The sequence below is a fragment of the Grus americana genome, chromosome 8, assembly GCF_028858705.1.
Source record: "Grus americana isolate bGruAme1 chromosome 8, bGruAme1.mat, whole genome shotgun sequence".
Lineage (NCBI taxonomy): Eukaryota > Metazoa > Chordata > Aves > Gruiformes > Gruidae > Grus > Grus americana.
In genome coordinates, this window is record NC_072859.1 from 29,232,066 (window position 1) to 29,250,907 (window position 18,842).

At 36.6% G+C, this 18,842-nt stretch overlaps 1 protein-coding gene across 6 annotated transcripts in view; it reads left to right on the forward strand.

Moving 5' to 3' along the window:
* ZFYVE9 (zinc finger FYVE-type containing 9) overlaps positions 1-18,842 on the forward strand; it is a 62,807-nt gene that overhangs the window by 21,752 nt on the left and 22,213 nt on the right. For 5 of the 6 annotated variants that reach the window (XM_054833194.1, XM_054833193.1, XM_054833190.1 and 2 more), the window contains 8 exons: positions 1,147-1,251; positions 2,049-4,111; positions 9,164-9,263; positions 12,968-13,144; positions 13,472-13,641; positions 14,402-14,525; positions 16,247-16,369; positions 17,614-17,769. In XM_054833194.1, the coding sequence (XP_054689169.1) occupies positions 1,182-1,251; positions 2,049-4,111; positions 9,164-9,263; positions 12,968-13,144; positions 13,472-13,641; positions 14,402-14,525; positions 16,247-16,369; positions 17,614-17,769 (2,983 nt within the window). In that variant the 5' untranslated portion in view covers positions 1,147-1,181. The remainder of the gene's footprint in view (positions 1-1,146; positions 1,252-2,048; positions 4,112-9,163; positions 9,264-12,967; positions 13,145-13,471; positions 13,642-14,401; positions 14,526-16,246; positions 16,370-17,613; positions 17,770-18,842) is intronic. The other variant, XM_054833196.1, reaches the window with a different exon arrangement.

Sequence of the window (18,842 nt, forward strand, 5' to 3'; positions counted from 1 at the left end):
ATTTGGGCTTTGAAATATCTTAAAGGGTATTGTTGGCTTTGATGACAGTTCTGTTTAAATGCTCAGGTGGAGGTCAGTGTTTTCCTTGAAAGAAAGAAGTTGAGGCAATGCCTTCAAATGCTTAGAGAAGCATTGATAATGAGCTGTGCGTGCAGAAGTGTGTGACTGGGTTTGACGTTGTTCAGCATGTTATTGTTAAACATATCTTTGCTCATCTGTTATAGTGGTAGTGCTTTGGTAACTACTGATGAAAATTTTTCCTCTTCCCTCTCTCCCTGTTTGTTATGGTAGAAAAAATCTCAGTCATCTAAATAATAATGAAAATTGCACTGATGTGTAATGAAAATAAAAGCTTGAGATGAGAAAAATTGTTTCCTATGTAGGTTGCATTTTGCAGATCCTAAGCAAACACTGCATGAGAACTAACTACACGACTTTCATTTTTGTTACATCTAAGTTGCCGAATGCAATTTGGCGTGCTGCCTGTGTATAACTTTCTCCCAAATCTTGAAAACAATTTCCCTTTATTTTGGCCTCTCAAAAAGATCTGCCACGCTAAATGGAAAATGCATTGAAGTAAGCATAGGGACAGATGTGCATATTGTTTTATAAGTTCTGTGGTGTGGAGTACGTTCTACTTTGAACTGACATGGATTTGCAAACTCAGTTTGCTTAGTGTTCTTTTATTCATCTGATGAGCATATTTTCTGTTGCTGTAACAGCCAGCATGTAAAAATGAACCTGTGTTCTTCAGATGTTGTTGCTGCAGACACCTGGTTCATGTCAACACATTTACTTTTTTATTTGTGTGTGGCAGGATTTTTAAAAATATTATTTTGCAAGTGTTTGCAAATACTATGATCTTAAAAAATCTGGATTTTGATTAAATTTTAACATTTTAAAAAACATATTTATAAACTTGGGAGACTGGAGGTAATAAAATCCAAAATGAGTTTGGGGAGGTTGCTAATCTGAATTAAGCAAATTTAAACACACAAATAATTTTTATTCCTGGAAAATACTTTTGATTTATGCATGTAAAATTTGATTTACAAAGGACTTCTTTCCCCCTTAAATCAGGGCAGTATGTAGTGGAACACTGCTGACTGAAGGTCAAATATCTGATTGTAATTTGTTCTCTGGCAGGTTCAGACAAGAATCTGGTGGTCTTTCCCTGACAAATGGAGAACTATTTCCAAGCAGAGGCATATAACCTCGATAAGGTTTTAGATGAATTTGAGCAAAACGAAGGTGAGTAATTTTGAACAAGATCATAGATGCATATTAGATGTATTCTATAGAGAACACCATTGAAAAGGGAGACATCTGTGATGATACCCTTTTTGGTTTTGAGTTGCAAATTAATCTCAGAACTTGTTAAAAACATCTGTTAATTTTTGCATGGTGTGTCTTCAATATTTGTTAGTAGTATTCTCTTCTGTTTCCATTAATCTTGTTTTCTTTTTAAAAATTTCTCACTCTTTTAATAGAAAATCTTCCACACATCTTTCAAAGAAAGGTTTTGCGAAGCTTAATCTCAGTGGCAATATTTTAATCATTTTTTTGAAACAAATTAGGCAAAACTTATTTTAAGCTTCTTTTGCAGTTTTGGGAGACACCAGCATAGAAATGTTTTGCTAGGTCACATAAATCATATACTGAAAGTTAGCATATTTGAAGTGTTAAATTTTCTGCTTAGTCTAATTGCTACTTTTATGCTGTCAAGGAAGTTGAACATTTTGTGGAAGTGGGAATCTTTCTAGGCATTTCTAGCTGTCTAAAGTGTATTAATCAATAGTTTAAAGTTGCTCGTGCAAATTCAATGTGATATTAATTAGTGTAGCTCTAAATTCTTGAGTTCCAGAAACATTATGCAATTACACTACTAATGGTTGACCAAGGATGTTAGCTATGACAGATGTGTTTTACTCTTGTACCCATATTTGAACATCTCTGTGTTTATATTTGGGGCATTCTAATGCAACAGAGGTAATAGAACCTGTAGCATTAATAGGACAGTAAGTTCTCTTATTTAAACACTTTTTCAGATGCCGCTGTTTCACCTACTCTATTGGGTGCAAAGTGGAATCAGATTCTAGATCCGCCTTCTCGTCGTCTGTCATTTAACCCGACCGTGGCCAACGTGAATGAAGCTACAACGCCTAATGAATGTCAACAGAGATTAAAGTCTTTCTCCTTGTCTCATTCAGTGACTACACCAACAGGAGGAGGGGATCACTGTGCTAATGGAAAGGATTTTAGCATAAGCTCAGAAACCCCAATCATGTGGATTGATGATCAGGCAGCAGCAGATGATCAATTGATGAAAAGAAACAGTAATCGGGATGATCAGTGTAACACTGTGGAAACAGGAGAAAAGAAATGTGGAAATATAGCTTGCTTGCCAGAGGAGAAAAATGTATTAGTGGTGGCAGTCATGCATAACTGTGACAGAAGAACACTACAAAGTGGCGATTTGCTGGATTGTAAAAATTACAACAGTCAGTCCTTAATGGACACTATTAGCTTTACACTGGATAATGAAAACCGACAAAGTGATCAGTTTAGTGTTACTGTAAATGGTTCCACAGAAAAAGATATAGATACAGAAAAGCAAGTAAATCGGCTGTGCACTGAAGATGACTCTATAAGTCATTTGATTAATGCTTCATCTGAAAGCCTGACGGTTGCATGCCCCTCTTCTGGATTAAAGGATGATTTTAACATGAGTAAAGATTCACCATTTTCAGAAGCTACAACTGCAGGGGTTAACGCAGTGACTCTCTTACAGAGACCAGTTGATGGTACCACTAAAATGCAAGAAAATTGTGCATCAGTTGAAAATTTTACTAGTAAAGCCATTCCTCAGAGAACGGATCTAGAAGCTAAAAACTCTTCTGGTTCAAGTAGTGGAAGCTTAATCGTAGAACAGGAAACAACCCAACAGTTACAGTCCAGGCTGTCTGGGCTTACCGAGACTTGTCAGCTGGACATGGCTGGAAGTGGCAATTACAAGGAATGTGTTGCAGAACATTTCGCCCCTGAGGTTGTTAGTGCCACTGAAAGTGAAGTCATTGAATGTGATAAAAATCTTGGCACAACGGAATTGCTCAGCATGGCAGAGTGTTACCCTGAATCTCAGGAGATCACTAATTGGGAACTGACAAAATTGAATGAAACTCTGGGAGAGAATGAAAGACTTTTGCAGACAAAACAGCCTGATGAGGCATGTAGTAATAGTAAAGAAGGTGGAGATGGGATGATGGAGGCAGGCATAGACTTAAAAGGGACTGGTATAGATGAGCTTGAAGGGTCCAGTCTCTCTGATGTGATGGCTACATCAGCAGCAAGCTCTCTGTCTAATGGTTGTGATTCCTATGGAATGCAGAACCCAGTTGTTGCTCATGTTCCAAAGACTCTACCCTCCAAGGAAGACTCAGTAACAGAGGAAAAGGAGATAGAGGAGAGCAAGTCAGAATGTTACGCTAATGTTTATGAACAGAGAGGAAATGAGACATCAGAAGGGAGCGGTCTTATTTTAAACAGCACTGGTGACCACATAAAGAAAAATTATTTACATAATCTTTGTAGTCAGGTTTCATCCATGCAAGGGCAAACTTCACCAAAACCAGTGACTAATCTGCAATCTATCAGTGTTCCTTTTGGTGGTGCAAGACCTAAACAACCTACAAATCTTAAACTGCAGATTCCGAAGCCATTGTCGGATCACTTACAAAATGATCTTGTTCCCCCAAATTGTGGAGGTAATAGTAAAAACAAAAATGTCTTTGGTAAGACGCAATTAGGGGATACAGCAGACACGTTTCCTGGTGAAACATCTTTAAATGCCTCTGTTACTGATACTAATGGGGAGCATTTGGAAGAGTATGAATCTGGAGTCTCTAGTAGTCCGTGCCTTGCAGTAGCCCCAGATAGTCCAGATAATGATCTCAGAGCTGGTCAGTTTGGAGCTCCAGCCAGAAAGCCTTTTACGACTTTGGGTGAGGTGGCTCCAGTTTGGGTTCCAGATTCTCAAGCACCAAACTGTATGAAATGCGAGGCCAGATTTACATTCACCAAAAGAAGGCATCATTGCAGAGCTTGTGGGAAGGTAAGTTCATATTTTGTGAGTAAGCTCAAAGCACCCTTTTTTTTCCTAATACCACATAAAATCAAATCAGAAGACTTCCTAGACACTGGTTATAGTTACCCGTGACATCTGTTCCTAAAAAGCTGCGTTTGATTTGTGAAGGAAAAGAAGGCGTTTCTAAGCTCTAATCTCTTCAGGGTTCTAACAGAGAATAACTAATTGTTATTTATAACTGTAAGAATGATTAGCCTGTATAAGCAGTGTGTTTGTTGATTGCAACAATCAACACCATTGGATTCATGTAGAACTGCTATAAAATCACTAAGTGCAGGAAACTAGTTTGCAGAAATTACTGCATCAGTAATCCCATTAAAGATTACTGAAACATATTGGTGGGAATTGGAAGTGTCCTGTTGAATTGCTGGCGTTCCTGCTGGTTTAAATTGCTGATCAACTCTGTTCTTTTAAGTCTTCTTTACTAACTTTTCTCATATTGCTTACATTATTTTAAAGAATATACATTTGCTCCTGGAAAAAAAATACAGTAAGTTATCTGTAACCTGATAGATGTACACAGGGTGAGAAATTTTGTAATGAAGACAACCAAAACATAATTTCTGTATCATTTTGTGTTGTGTAAGAAATCTTTCATTGTTGACTTTTTTTTTTAAGTTTTATATATGTGCCATCTAGGTCAACACAAACTCTTGTGTGGCAAGTTTATGGTAAATGATTAGCTTGTAAAGTATTTCCAAAAATCTTGTTACTGAAATACAAGTCAGTGGCACATGGGAAGTAGGAACTTAGGAAAAAATATGATGATTCAAAAGCAGTAAACTAGCACTCTTGTCAGGTAGGTATTCATGAATACTTTTAAGATGAAAAGAAATACTAAGCCCCACTAAAAACTAGAGTAAAGTAACTTTGGTTCATTTAGGCCCTATCCAAAGGTTTCTGAAGTTGATTCAAAGATCTCCTGACTGCTATGGATGGTATATTTTGCTACATGCAGGGAAGCAGAATGACTTGAACAAAGGCCCTAAAAGAAGCAAATATATCTGGAAAGTTCAAACCCTTATGCCATCTGTTTCTGGAAGCAGGCTAGCAGAAAACCCAGGCTTGCTCCTTTGTAATGGACTACATAATGTGTCCATTTGTCCCTTTAGTAACCGAACTGCACAGCACTCAATCTCTTCACTGCAACACCAGATAAGTAGATTTTATTCAAGTTTTATTTTGAGACATGCTGAAAAATCTTTCCCAGGACACTTTTAAAAGCTAAGCAGACATTCATTGTGCACTGGTCCAGGACTTCCAGTTGCTTGCTTCTGCCCATCCTCTTGCAGGTTGGTTGCAGTGGAAGTCCTGATGTGGAGCTAGTCACCACAGGAGATCAATAAGCATCATACAAGGTACATGCCTACCTTTTGTGTACCTTTTGGTTAATACCAAAGGGCTCAATCTTTTTCTTGTTGCATTTAAGGAGAATCTGTAAGGCATATAAGTTAAAGGAATATCCATCATTTTAGCTTTGATATATTAACTTATACTGTCAGTTATTTAGGGTAATTCTTTTGGGTTTTATGAGGTTAAGAAACATAACTACAATTCTCATTTACAGTAATGTTGTCTACTTATTTTTGTGTTTTAAACAACTTCATTGCTTGGATTTAGTTACTTCCCTGTAATGACTGAAGCCCTGAATTGCACAAATAAGAAGCAGAAAATGAAAATAAATGTAAACAAAATGGATAAAACATACACAAATAGAGCAAGGCCAAAAAATGTAGTGTGGTTGGGGTTTTTGTTCTTTTTGTTTTTAAACTACTGAAGACAAGCCTTGAGAGGAACAGCCAGCATTGTTTTGAATGATATGTGAGGAATGGATAAAATAAAAGGTCCCCTGCTATGTAGACAGACTTGTTTCTCAGATGTGAAAAATATATCACATATTAGTATTTAATATTCTCAGAGTGTTCTTACAATAATCCTCAGAATGTCTTGTTTCTAGAAGCTCTTGTTAGCTAATGTTGTCTGGGCCAAATTTGCACACATGCAGTCAAAAGCTGTGGCAGAAAATTGTTTTTTCATGCTTTCTTGTGTTTTTTTTTTTTTCTCCTCTAAAAAAAGTCACTCATTAATAAATGCTAAGAATCAATGTAGGTCAAACAATACTTAGCAGTTACTGCAAATTGCTTTACAACACTTAATTCCTGTAATGATTCCGGGAGAAAAGAGACCAAAGGCTTTGACAGGCAAGCTCTAATGAATCTAGCTGTAGTGGCTTGAGACACAGCTATTCTCGGCTGTCTGCTCTTGCTTTCTGGTTAAAATAACCATCCCCAAAGCAAGTTAAAGAATTGGGGAGATAGTGTTTTCAGCTTTTGCAATTAATTGATTCTAGGGCAAGTCATGGGACTAAATATTTTTTAAACACAAGCTTTAGTAAAACAGTTTCTTTTTAAGCTTTATTAGCATAGTGACAAATTATTCTAGTAGAGGTGAATGTATCTGTTTCATTTGGGAATGAAAATTGCATTTAAAAATAGTTGAGTGGCACCTGGGAAGTCTGTCTCTGTTTTTAATTTCAGGATAATAATTGCAAAATTAATGGAAGATGTGAACCTCGGGGGAATGGTGGAAAGTAATACACTTACAGTAAATTTTGAATTAAAATGAAGAACCTGAAGAATATGTGTGAACACATTCATAAATTTTACCTTATGTATTTCTGTATTTTTTATTGTCAGAAGAAACCATCATCCATGTCATCATCCATGACAGGAAAAACAGAAAATTTGTATGTCATCTTTTTACTGACAACCAAAACTATATTTTTCCACTAAAATACAAAAAAAATCACCAACCCCTCCCTAGCAACTAATGCTTTAACAACTCCCAGTCAACCTGAAAACCCTAGGAAGAGAGAAACTTGCTTTGGCACTGCTATATTCTTTTTCTATAGCATGAAATACTGAGATGATGACTTGGTGATTGTTAATAACAAAGCTGAATTGGCAGTTGTGCTGGATTGTGTTCTTCCTCTGCATTATTACTGTTAGAAGGCTGATGCAGCCTAAGAGTAGATGTTCTGTCACTGTTTCTATTTTCTCTTTTAATATTTAGATTGTTGCACTTGGGACCTTTGCTGAATGCACCATGTGTTGTTTGATAAAGGGTTCTAAATTAGTTATTAATTTGTGTTGGTCCTTTGTTTATGGTTGAAGACATTGATTTTTCCATGCTGAACTTTCAACTGGAAGTTTCTCCCAGAGAACTGAAATGATGTAAAATATCTCGGAAATATGCTGTGATGTTGTTATTAATATTCCCTAGAATGCTTGTAAATTGGGTTAAGGTGTAAATGAAGAAATCAGATTTTTAAAGTACATTTTCTTTTTTTTTTTTTTTTAAAAGGTTTTCACATATGCAAAAAGTTTGGTTTTATTTTTGCATGAAAATGCCAGTGGTGTCCACACACTTATATTTTGTTTCTGAAATGTTTAAGCTGACAGAATTAGGAAACATTAGAACTGGATGAAATGAGACAGGGTGAGCTCTTCTTTCTTCACACTCGATTTTCAGCTCTCGTAGTGAACTCAGAGCTTATTTTATATGTGCTTATTTTAAACACTTGCCACTAAAAGACTGCAAAGGTAACAGGCTGCAAAGTGGTCATAATTTGGTGTGATCTTTAACTGGGTTGAAATGTAGTTAGGCTTATGTATATTTCTCTATGAGAATCCTTCTTGTCTCTATTACAGAAATACTGCTGTTGAAGTGATGATGGAATAATTTTTTTAATTAAGAAAGCATTACAGATCATAATAATGTATAGTGAATTGTAGATATAATATCCACCTATAATTAAAATCTGAAATTCTCTCTTCATATCTGAACTCATTTGTTAGGTAGCTGCTGCTGTTTCTAAGATTTCATAAGTGTGACACTACCTTTCTGCGTGAAATGGGTATTCATCAGTATCTTCATGTCACCTGAACAATAACTCTGAGGAAATACATTTTTTTTTTAAATAAAATATTACTATGTAAAACAAATAAGAAATCATTAGGGCACCCTGATTTGTCTGTTCTGCAGGATTTTGAGATTGCAGTTGCTATTGTAGGATCATATCTGCATGCAAGTGTTTGTTTTGGTGCACAAGCCATGCTCTTGTTTTATGATTTTTCTTGTCTGGAGGAAGCCTCAAGAGTGATTCCTGCCCAGGACTGGGGAATTGCTAGAGCTGGTTCAGGTGAGAAGCACCAGCAATGCAACTGCATCTCCACGGCAGATTGTCCTCCCTGGGATTTTGCACCGAGTCCCCCCCTTAGCAGCCAGTGTGCAAACTGCAGTTCCTGATATCTCTCTAGTGTTGTGATGCTGTTGTGTTTGTAATCATGTAAATACAAGGGGTTTTTTTTAATATATAAATGGAACAAGATTTTCTTGCAGTACCAATGTCATTCAGCTTTTTTAAATATCTTGTTTTATATGTTGAACACTTAAAACATTTTGATACATTGCTGTTCACTTAAGTCTCAACTGAGACTCAACTGATGAATAGTTTGTTATATATGAAGAGATTAAATAGCTAGAGTTGCTCATGCAGATGAATTGCCCTGCTGCAAATAAAAATGACCTGTTTGAATTAATCTGTGCCATAGCAATCTCTTATGCAGAGAAAACTTGTGCATCGCAACATAGTTGATTCTGGAAAGTACTCATGCTTTTTCAAAGACTGAGATTAATTCCCAAATTGTTAATTCTGTAAGGGATTGTAAAGTGATAGGAATTTATTAACCTAATGTCATTGTATGTTATGCCAAACATACTTTAAAAACACCACAGTGCAGTATCAGGACAACATGCATTTATATGTTCCATTTAATACTGCTTCATCAGGATTAGTACCTGGGCAGGTATTAGTCACTGTGGCTTTAATGGGAAAAACCTGATAATTTACCTCCTTATTTTGTGTGTCTAGAGCTTTACAGATATTCTCTTGTCCAAATTCATCAGTTCATCACATATTTTTGAACAACACTGAAGTTGTTTCCCCTTTGGTTCCAGGTTTTTTGCGCGGCATGCTGTAGCCTGAAGTGCAAGTTGCTGTACATGGATCGAAAGGAAGCTAGAGTGTGTGTAATCTGCCATTCAGTACTAATGAATGGTAAGTAGAAAGAGAATCTAAGATGCAGGGCTTTACTTTGTGTTGAGCTGCAGTGATGCTATTTAAAAAAACCCAAATACTTTATTTGTATGGGTAAGTATTCTAAAAGAGCAAAGACCCTTGTGAGATCAGCGTGGAATCTCTGTGGAGAGTGGGGAATCCTAAACTAAATATGATTAACAAAAGGCAAAAATTATTAAGGTTGCAATGAGTTTGAAAGCTTTCATTTGTGAGTGCTATACCAGGATTGCAGAAACTGTGATTTTTTGGTGGAATTTTTGGTGGGGTTTGTTCTGTTTGTTTGGCTTTTGTTGTGTTGTTTTTTTTAAATTCAGGAGCCTAGTCTTTGTCCTTTGATGCCTGAATAGATAACCTGTTACACTTTTGTATGGGATGCTAAAGAGTAATGCAGTTGTGCCTCCTCTAGGTTGTGCACTACAGGAAATTGGGGAAGTAGTATTTATCCACAAATTAATCTAATTCTCTTCCTCTTTTACCCCTTGGTGCTAGAGTTGGAGGCCTTGTCTAAAAACCTGTCCACAAATGTGGATTATTGCTTTGGGCACATTACTGGAGAGTCTCTCAAACCCAGGACGGTGCTGTGGCTAAAAGCCTGATGTGAACATGCAACATATGGGAGAGGTCACAAGTAGTTATGAAGTTAACAAGTAGAACAAACAGAAAGTTCTATTACCTCTGCTTGGTGTAAGGAAAGACTGTGTTTGGTTTTGACCAAAGGGCCATGGAATTTATTTTGTATTTTGTCCTTTATGATATTAACACTAGATATGTGGTATAAATATGGGCAAACACAGAGTATTCTTCCCACTGTATTTTGAGGCCTCTGAAAATTTCAAGAACTTCCTCCACTGGCAGTTACCTTTGGGTGATTATGCTGTCCAATTGACTTATGTCCATGACACTGAGACAGCTGTTGCTGAAAGCAATGTTCAGTTTTTATGTCTTGAATTGAGAAGGTAGAAAAATTGAATTAGGTTGAGAGAGGATCCATGTGAGTGCTTAAATCATGAGAAAACCTGTCTTATCATGAGACATTCCAGGCACTCTGTCTTTGGTTTATTAATGGAAAGGTGAATAGGTGACTTGATCTCAGGGTATAAATGTATATCTGGATAACTGAAACTCGATGACAGAAGTTACTTCAATTGTAGAGGAAGGTCTGACAGGCACACTCTAACATGTAGTAGGTAGAATCAGAAGTCAGACAAATTCAGGTTCTAAATGCAAACTTTTAACTGTTAGGATAACTAACAGTTATCATGGAATTTCCATTGCTGCAAATGTTTAGTTAAACTTTGGAGACTTTGATAAAAGATTGCTGCTGTAGTTTTAACCAAGAACTAGTTAGGAAAGTTCTGTTTTATGTCAGTATTCAGCCAAGGTAATTTTGACGGTGTCTTTACATGTTACTGTATAGTAGATTATTTGGACTGCTGTTTTCAGAAAGATCTGTTAATTTGTTGAGCATGTAGCTAAACTTAGAAGCTCATAGCTTTAATTTTTCTCCAGAGAAGTTCACTATTATGCAGGTTCGGTTGAAAGTAACTGAGTGCTTAGTGTTGAGATGAGCATCCAAAATTAGTAGACAGTTTCTGTTATTAAACAGGAATAATTTTTTTGTTTCAAATAGATTAAAGATTAATCAGTGTGCAGTGGTACATTTTAATTATTAATAATTCTTTACTGTAGGCCAAATGTGTAAGGTGACAGGAAATTGTAGGTTGTAATATCTAGAAATTAAAACTGAGTCCTGATGATGATGTTGAAGGGGTGCTAAAACATTACATTTTGAGATGGAGAAATTAACATGTTTCAAGGTGTACAAGAACAAGGAATTACACATACACCTGGTAAAAGACAGCTGGCTCCTTTTGGTGGTGAGTAGGATTTGTTTTCATCTGGGAGAAGGGAAGAATCTGAAAATATTTCAGTTGAAACCAGAAGTGTTCTTGTAAAAAGGCATAATAAAATTGATCATATTATAATGATTTCCTTTTAAAAGCCTTTCTGTCGTATTGCCAGGACGGATACATCTTAATGGCAGCGAACAGTGACACCACTGCTTGGTTTATTATAGAGAGAGTGCTGCCTGCATACTTACGTGCACTTGCCCTGGGCTACCTCTCTGTTTCTATCCCTGCTGCAGTGCTTTGTAATGATACTTCTGGTTACTGGTTAGTTAACCTGCAGCCCGATCGTATCTGATCCCTCCTGATCCTTGCAGTTTCTCTGTCGGTACAGGTTGGGGGTTTTTTTTCCACTTAGTGCAGCAGGTTAAGCGTTAATCTTTGCACAGTCTTGGAACCAGGGGTAGTAATCACACTTTAAAAGTAGTTATTTCATTTGGTTGCTCGATATCTGGTTTGTGTTTCACTGGGATGTGGAGGGGGGAGGGTTATATGTTTTCTAGCACTTTTCCATGGCCAGGCTATGTGTTTAATAAGTTTCCAATCCTATTTTTAGTGTATTTTCAATTAGTAGATATGCTGAGTTGGCACTTTACTTGATTTAGAGAAGGCTTTAAAAATGTTCTTTTACCATGCTATGACTTTTCTAATAAAGAGATCCTAGAGATGTAACTTTTCTTTGTGCATTTTTAACAAGTCCTTTTTTCAGTACCTATACTCTAAATGAATACAGAATTGCTGTTAAAAAAACCCCTTCCATTTAATTAGTCTTCTCAAATGGAAATGTTAATACCTTTTCTGTTGGCAGGCATTTCACTCTATTGGTTTTGCAGGTTGATGGGAGGAAGCAGGAGAGGTTTATGTTCTGTTGTGTTCTGTTTCAGTTTTTTTGGTCTTGTTATTTTCACCTTGGTTTTCAGACAATTCATAGGCAAAGGAACCCAAAGATGTGCATGATTTATTCAGACTTTGTAGGTGCTCTGAGAGCTTAGGTGGCATGATATTTATGCCTGACTAGAGGAATGCATTTATGTGTAACATACTGATATGGTTGAAGGTGCAACCACACATGAATTTTCTGGTACCTTGCATAGCTACAAGCCTTCCTTACAGATGAAAAAGTAGTAATACTGTGGAGATACAGTCTGTTTCACTAGCTAGAAGAGAGATTTCCCTGTGATGGATGGTGTTGACAAAGAAGTTTTATGTGTTCTTGTTTGGGCAATTGAATTAAGGCTCATCATGCCTTCATAATTAATAGCATAATTTTTTTTTTATAGTTAAGAGTATGAGTTGTTGATCTGTACTGATCTGCCCTGGATATAAAGAAATGCAAGGTGCTTTTTCTCATATAAAAAGATAAATCTGCTGAAGTATTCTGTAGGTTATAAAACATTTGTAATAGGAATGTCCATCTGTCCATACAGTGTGATAAATATACATATATATATATATATATATAAAAGAATCGAGTGTTTAAAGTTAAATCTTTGAAGAGGAAACAAAATGAAACAAAATGAAGCATGAGGAACTAAGCATCATTCAGGTCAAAGTTATTGTTACAAGTTTCAGAAAATATTTCTATATGAAGTGATATTTTTATTACACAGGGATAGTGCTGTTTCTCCTCCTGCTATACATTATCCTGCTTAATTACAGCAATTAAATAAAGGAAGGGAGATGCTCTTTGGAAGGTAGCTGAGAACGTAACACAGCGTTTTGGACTGTTAGATACCTTCCTCTGTGTTCATGTTTCTTGTTCTTTGTTTGCTTTAGCTCAAGCCTGGGAGAACATGATGAGTGCCTCAAGCCAGAGTCCTAACCCTAACAATCCCGCTGAATACTGTTCTACTATCCCTCCTTTGCAGCAGGCTCAGGCCTCGGGCGCCCTGAGCTCTCCGCCTCCCACTGTCATGGTACCTGTGGGAGTTTTAAAGCATCCTGGAGCAGAAGGTGAAAGTACTTCTTTTTTCTTTCAGTTTACCTGTAGTAAGAATTTGGAAAATATATCTACACTTCATCCATTCCAAATACTCTAGCTAATGCATTCTGATATTCTTGCTCTCGGTAGGGACATCAGGTTTCTAAGGACAAGTAAACTACTCTCAGCAGATGTGTTTATACATGGTGCTGCCATAGGGAATGCACTAGATGATGTCTTAAGTCCCTTCCAGTCCACATTTCTCTATTATTTTTTCCAGTCTTACTCTTCTGTACTCAAATTTTCCAGTCAATGTTTCTGTGAGATCTTAAATCCTATTTTTTTTATGTTCTCTCCAGTGGCTCAACCTAGAGAACAAAGGCGTGTTTGGTTTGCTGATGGGATATTACCCAATGGAGAAGTTGCTGATGCAGCAAAACTGACAGTGGCTGGGACAACTTCCACAGGAACCTTAGCAGTGTCACATGATCCATCAAAGCCCGTGATCAACAACACGTTATCAGCAGAAGTAAGGAAGCATTATGCTATTCACTGCTCAAAATACCATGCTTGCTTGGGTCATAAATAGTATATTAGCTTCTATGGTGATTTCAGTAAGATTGATCTAGGAAATATGTTGAAGCTTGTCCTAGTATGTCGTATAGCAAGTGTCCTCACTTATGTTTGCAGAGTGCTGAAGCAACCATATATTTTGAACTGAAATGAACTATTGTGGGGCAGAGCACTAAGCAGCATTTGAAGTCTGCGTGCTAGGTGTTTGGCTGTACAGGCTGTGTATGAAGGATATTTGTGTAATGCATGTTTTAAAAAAGCTGAGTCATGGTCAGTAAGGAGTATGAAACAGTAAGATTGTCATAGCATGAAGCAGAAGAATACTTTGTTTGACACTGCAAAAAACTATGTATGCAGGAAAGTGCAGATATAATCTAACAATGTTAAATCCACCGTACCCCATGTGAGTGGAATTGAGACTTTGCAAAAAGTTCAGATGGACATACGTACGTTTAGATTTTGTAAAGAAATGGCTATATGTGGTGCTAGAGAAGGGAGATGCCGTCTCTGTCTAAGCAGGCTTTTTAGTAATAGTTCACATACAGGAGTTGTCACATGATCGTCTATTGTTAAAGAGCCAAATTATTTGGTGCTTCTGGTTCTCCAGCAGACATGGACTCCTTCACCTACATCCAGTAATCTAGTCAGCCAGCTCTTACATTTTTATCATTATTACTCTTGTAATGTTGTTCATTCTTGTTGTTTGCTTCTTGTAGACTGATAATGCTTCTGTATTCTCGGGAAATATAACTCAGGTTGGCAGTCCTGTTGGCAGTGCAATGAATCTGATTCCTGAAGATGGTCTTCCTCCAATTCTCATCTCCACTGGAGTAAAAGGAGGTGAGGGTATAATTTGGCAGCTAGTTTTTATGCGTACCACTTGCAATTAACCTAATAGTTACTTGTTTATTTTAAAATAAGATGCTGGCAATATGCTGAATAGTTGAAGAAATTCACAGTAAGTACTTGTGGCTAAATGTTGTGGCACTCATTTGATCCTTATTACCATCCAGGAAGAACCCCATCTTGCAATGAAATTACTGTAAGAAGTAAAACACAAAGCAAAAAGAAAATTAACTTCAGTCCAGAAATATGTGCTAATTTCTTCACTAATCGAACTGTGGGGAATGTTTCACACAGAGATACATTTTAATTAGCCTTATGAATATTCATGCCGCCCTTCTCTGAAATTCTCTTGGAACATCCGCTGTGTCTGAGGCATCCCCAAGCACTGCATTCAACAGCACTATTGCACATCTTGGCCCACAGTGAAGCTTTTAGTAATTGTGATGTCCCCTCCCAGAGTATCTAAATGGAGGAGGATTCAGAAAATTAAAAACTAATGTTTAAAAGGTTAAAAAAGTATATATTTGTTTATCTGACATTTGCTTTCCACAGTCTGATTCATGACATCCTTTAATACATTCCTGGGATTAACTTATTTTTTCATCTTTTATTTTTTAATTTCTATTAAATATTTTGCTGATACAGTGCATTTCTAATGTTATGCTGGAGGTAACTTTTTATTGCAGGATAGCGGCAAAACCAAAATGTGAGCAGCATTTAATTTCAAAACAAATCTGTTCCATCCTGTGTTAGCTGTTCATGTGGGTGCCTGATTATTCAGTCTCCTCCACAAAAAAGGAGTGAAACTACAGTATACTTTTCAGCTTTCATATAGATAACCTCACCTACATCATATTTTGTATGCTCAGTTGATTTTTGTTTCATATGCTGTCACATGCTGGATTTTCTTTGCAGTGTTTTATTTCTGGTGTTCTAACTCTTTTTAAAAAGATTCCGAAAACATTTTTCACATTAGAAAGCAAAATTACCTTTCTTTCTAGATAATTTTAGCTGGAAAGGTAATACATTTATTTTAAAATCTGTTTTCATCAATGTAACTATTTTTTGTTAAAGCCTAAATACAGAGTAGATTATAATCAGATGGATGAAAAATTTTAATTTTCTAGTCATCTAGGTCTAGTCATAGAGGGACACTACAGACATCTCTGCAGTTTCATGCTGGGATCCATTTTACACTGGATTTAGACCTTCTATGATTTATAAAAAAATGGTTTTTTATATAGTGTTCCTCCCTTTGTTATCTTCCTCGTAGCTAATGCACGGAAAGTGTAAGTTATGTGACATAGAGATACACCATGTGTTGGTGTTTGTAGTCCAGGACTGATGTTCTTGTGCTTTACTGTGATATAAATAACAATTGTTAACTTCTTTGTCATTGGGGATTTCAGTTGACACCATGACACATTTCTCAATTTGATTTCCATTTTCTGCCCAAGTTGATAGGAAAAAAAGTTGATTTATAAAACAAGCTGCACTTTTCTAATGGATGTACAGTGATTATGCACATAAATGCTATTGAAGTTTGAAAATACCGGCCTAGGAAACAATTAATCAAAGCAGCAATGCTCAGATAAGTTTTTTTTGAAAGGTCAAAAAAGCAAAAAGCATAAGAATTGGGGTTATTTCATTATTATGTAGAGTAGTGTGCCAGTGAGTTAAGGATTTCACTGTGTGTTTACTTGTTTCTTTCATAGACTATGCTGTAGAAGAGAGACCTTCTCAGATCTCTGTCATGCAGCAGCTGGAGGATGGTGGCCCGGACCCTCTTGTGTTTGTTTTAAATGCTAATTTGCTGTCCATGGTAAAAATAGTAAATTGTAAGTTTTTATTATTAAATAAGGCTTGGGGTAGGAGAGGGTAAATGTTATATATATTATTAGTAGGAACAGCAGAATTTTTATTTGGCAGGATAGTGTCTTAAAATGCACATGGATTGAAAATGTTGTAATTAGCCATATTAAGTTAAATTACAAAAGGCTCTTTTCCAGTGCTTTAGAAGTCAATACAGATAATTTTGTGTAGAAAATATAAACTAGACTGATAGAGCCTCCAGTCTCAGGTTTGGAGATCAGTGTCTCCTGTCAAACTTGGCAGGGCAAGGTATTTTATCACTCGTTATTCTTTTGGTTGCTTAAGTGCTTTCCCTGTCATCCCATTGTGGAAAAAGCAGATAGGATCCCGTAGTAATATGCAGGTTCCATTCCACTGTCCACATCTTCTGTCCTTTTCTATACTGTGTGTGTGTGCATGTGTGTGTGTACATGTGTGGAGGGAGGAATGGGGAGGCATACATATGGCTTCTCATGTTAATACTTCAGTTGATCTCTGCTGGATAAGAAAACATTATTTGAGAAATTGAGAAAGACAGTTTTGCAGTAAAATGTTTTGGTTCTGTGAAAAGTTCATGCAATAAAATAAGATGTTGTTTATAAACCTTTCAGCATCTGGTTAGATAGCAGTACAATTTTTTACATATATGCATAGTAATGATATTTTTATGTATATATATACACATATTAGACAAAAGGGTTTATTGCAATAACTTAGTATTCTCAACAAATGAATTGTGAAGCTTGGAGCATGTGTCATCACTAACATTCATGTGAAGCAGAACAACACGGTGATGTCTCGTGAAAGCACCTGACATGCAGCTATCCATCTTAAGAGAGAGACACCACTGTCTGAAACTGGTTTAGCTGTCAGGATCATGATACGCACAGCCAACAGCCTGGCCTTTTTCCATGTTCCTTCAATCCCATTTGAATTCTGTCCTTTAATTTGGATACAGAAACTCCTGAAAGTCTGCTCTGGGGTGCTAATCCCAAGATCTGACTGGGAGTAATGCTCTTGCTCTTCCTTAGCTGTAAACTGGGAATTACTGAGCTGCTTTTGTTTTGGATGTGCTTGCTTGCAAGGTAACAGATCTAGGACCTAATTTGTCTGTATGATGTATCGCAACCAAACTGTAAAACTGATTCTTGAAAGAGCTGTCTTCCTGTAGTGAAATTTTGGCTTATTTTATGAAATTCTGATCTTCTGATACATGCTTTCTTCTCTGCAGATGTGAACAGGAAGTGCTGGTGTTTCACTACAAAAGGCATGCATGCAGTGGGGCAGTCAGAGATAGTCATTCTCTTGCAGTGTTTGCCTGATGAGAAATGTTTGCCTAAGGATATCTTTAACCATTTTGTGCAACTTTACCGGGATGCCTTAGCAGGTAGGAATGCTCTCTGTTAAAAATGGTTTGGATAGATGATCATACTGGGTCAGATACTCACATTTTCGTCATTCAGCAAGCAGTTATTTTTGTATAAAAGAATATAAAAAGAGAATAAGGATCAAAGCTGATAAGGGGCTGAGTTGGTATTGGTTATTAGTATCCAGTGTAATATTCATCTCCCCCAGATAATAGTATTAATGAGGTGCTGGTAACCTGGGGAGCTGCTCCAGAGATCTTCCAGCTTTCTTCTGGGTGCCAGCAGAAAAAAGAAGTTTGGGCTATAAAGGCCATGCATAGACAATTAGCAGCATGGAGTGGGAGGACTCTGCCTGTGATACACCTTTGTGTTCAGCAGCCATTGCTGACTGTCTACTCTGGCTGCTTCTGCTGGGTCATGGGGTAAGAATTTGAATACGGCTAACATATCTGAAATTAGTACTGTACTTCATTTAGCAGTAAGTGTAGTAAGATACTCAGCAGGGATCATGGCTACAGTAATGACATTGCTTCTAATAGTTTTGGATTTTTTCAGCTTGAAGTCAGGGTAGCTTTTTTAAAGATACAGAAAGGAAATTTTGAAAATCCTTGTGGATAGTATGTTAAATATCCCCAAACCAGCTAGTTCAGAAATTTGATTCCCACAGTGTGTGTGTCCATTGCCACATTATGGAGATACTATTCATATTATAAAGTAATACAAATATATATGTATATGTGTGCCTGGAATGAATTGTAGGGCAGTGCAGAAATTATCCCTGAATTTTGAATTCTAGTATCTCAATTTCAAGATTATATTATGTAAACCTTTACACATTTTACATTTGCTAAGTAAATGGACATCTACTTTTAGCTATTGTCAGACCTTAGAATTAAAAAATTATTGCATAAGGAAAAATGCAAGTTTTTGAGTCCACTCATTAGAAAATAAAGCTATTTTTCCAGAGGAAAAATTGGATCACATTAAGCATATATACTGAAAATACATTTACAAAGGGTTCTACATATCATTTGCAATGCCTTTGGAGTGACTGAACCTAATCCTTTAATAGAATAATGAAAAAGATCTTTGT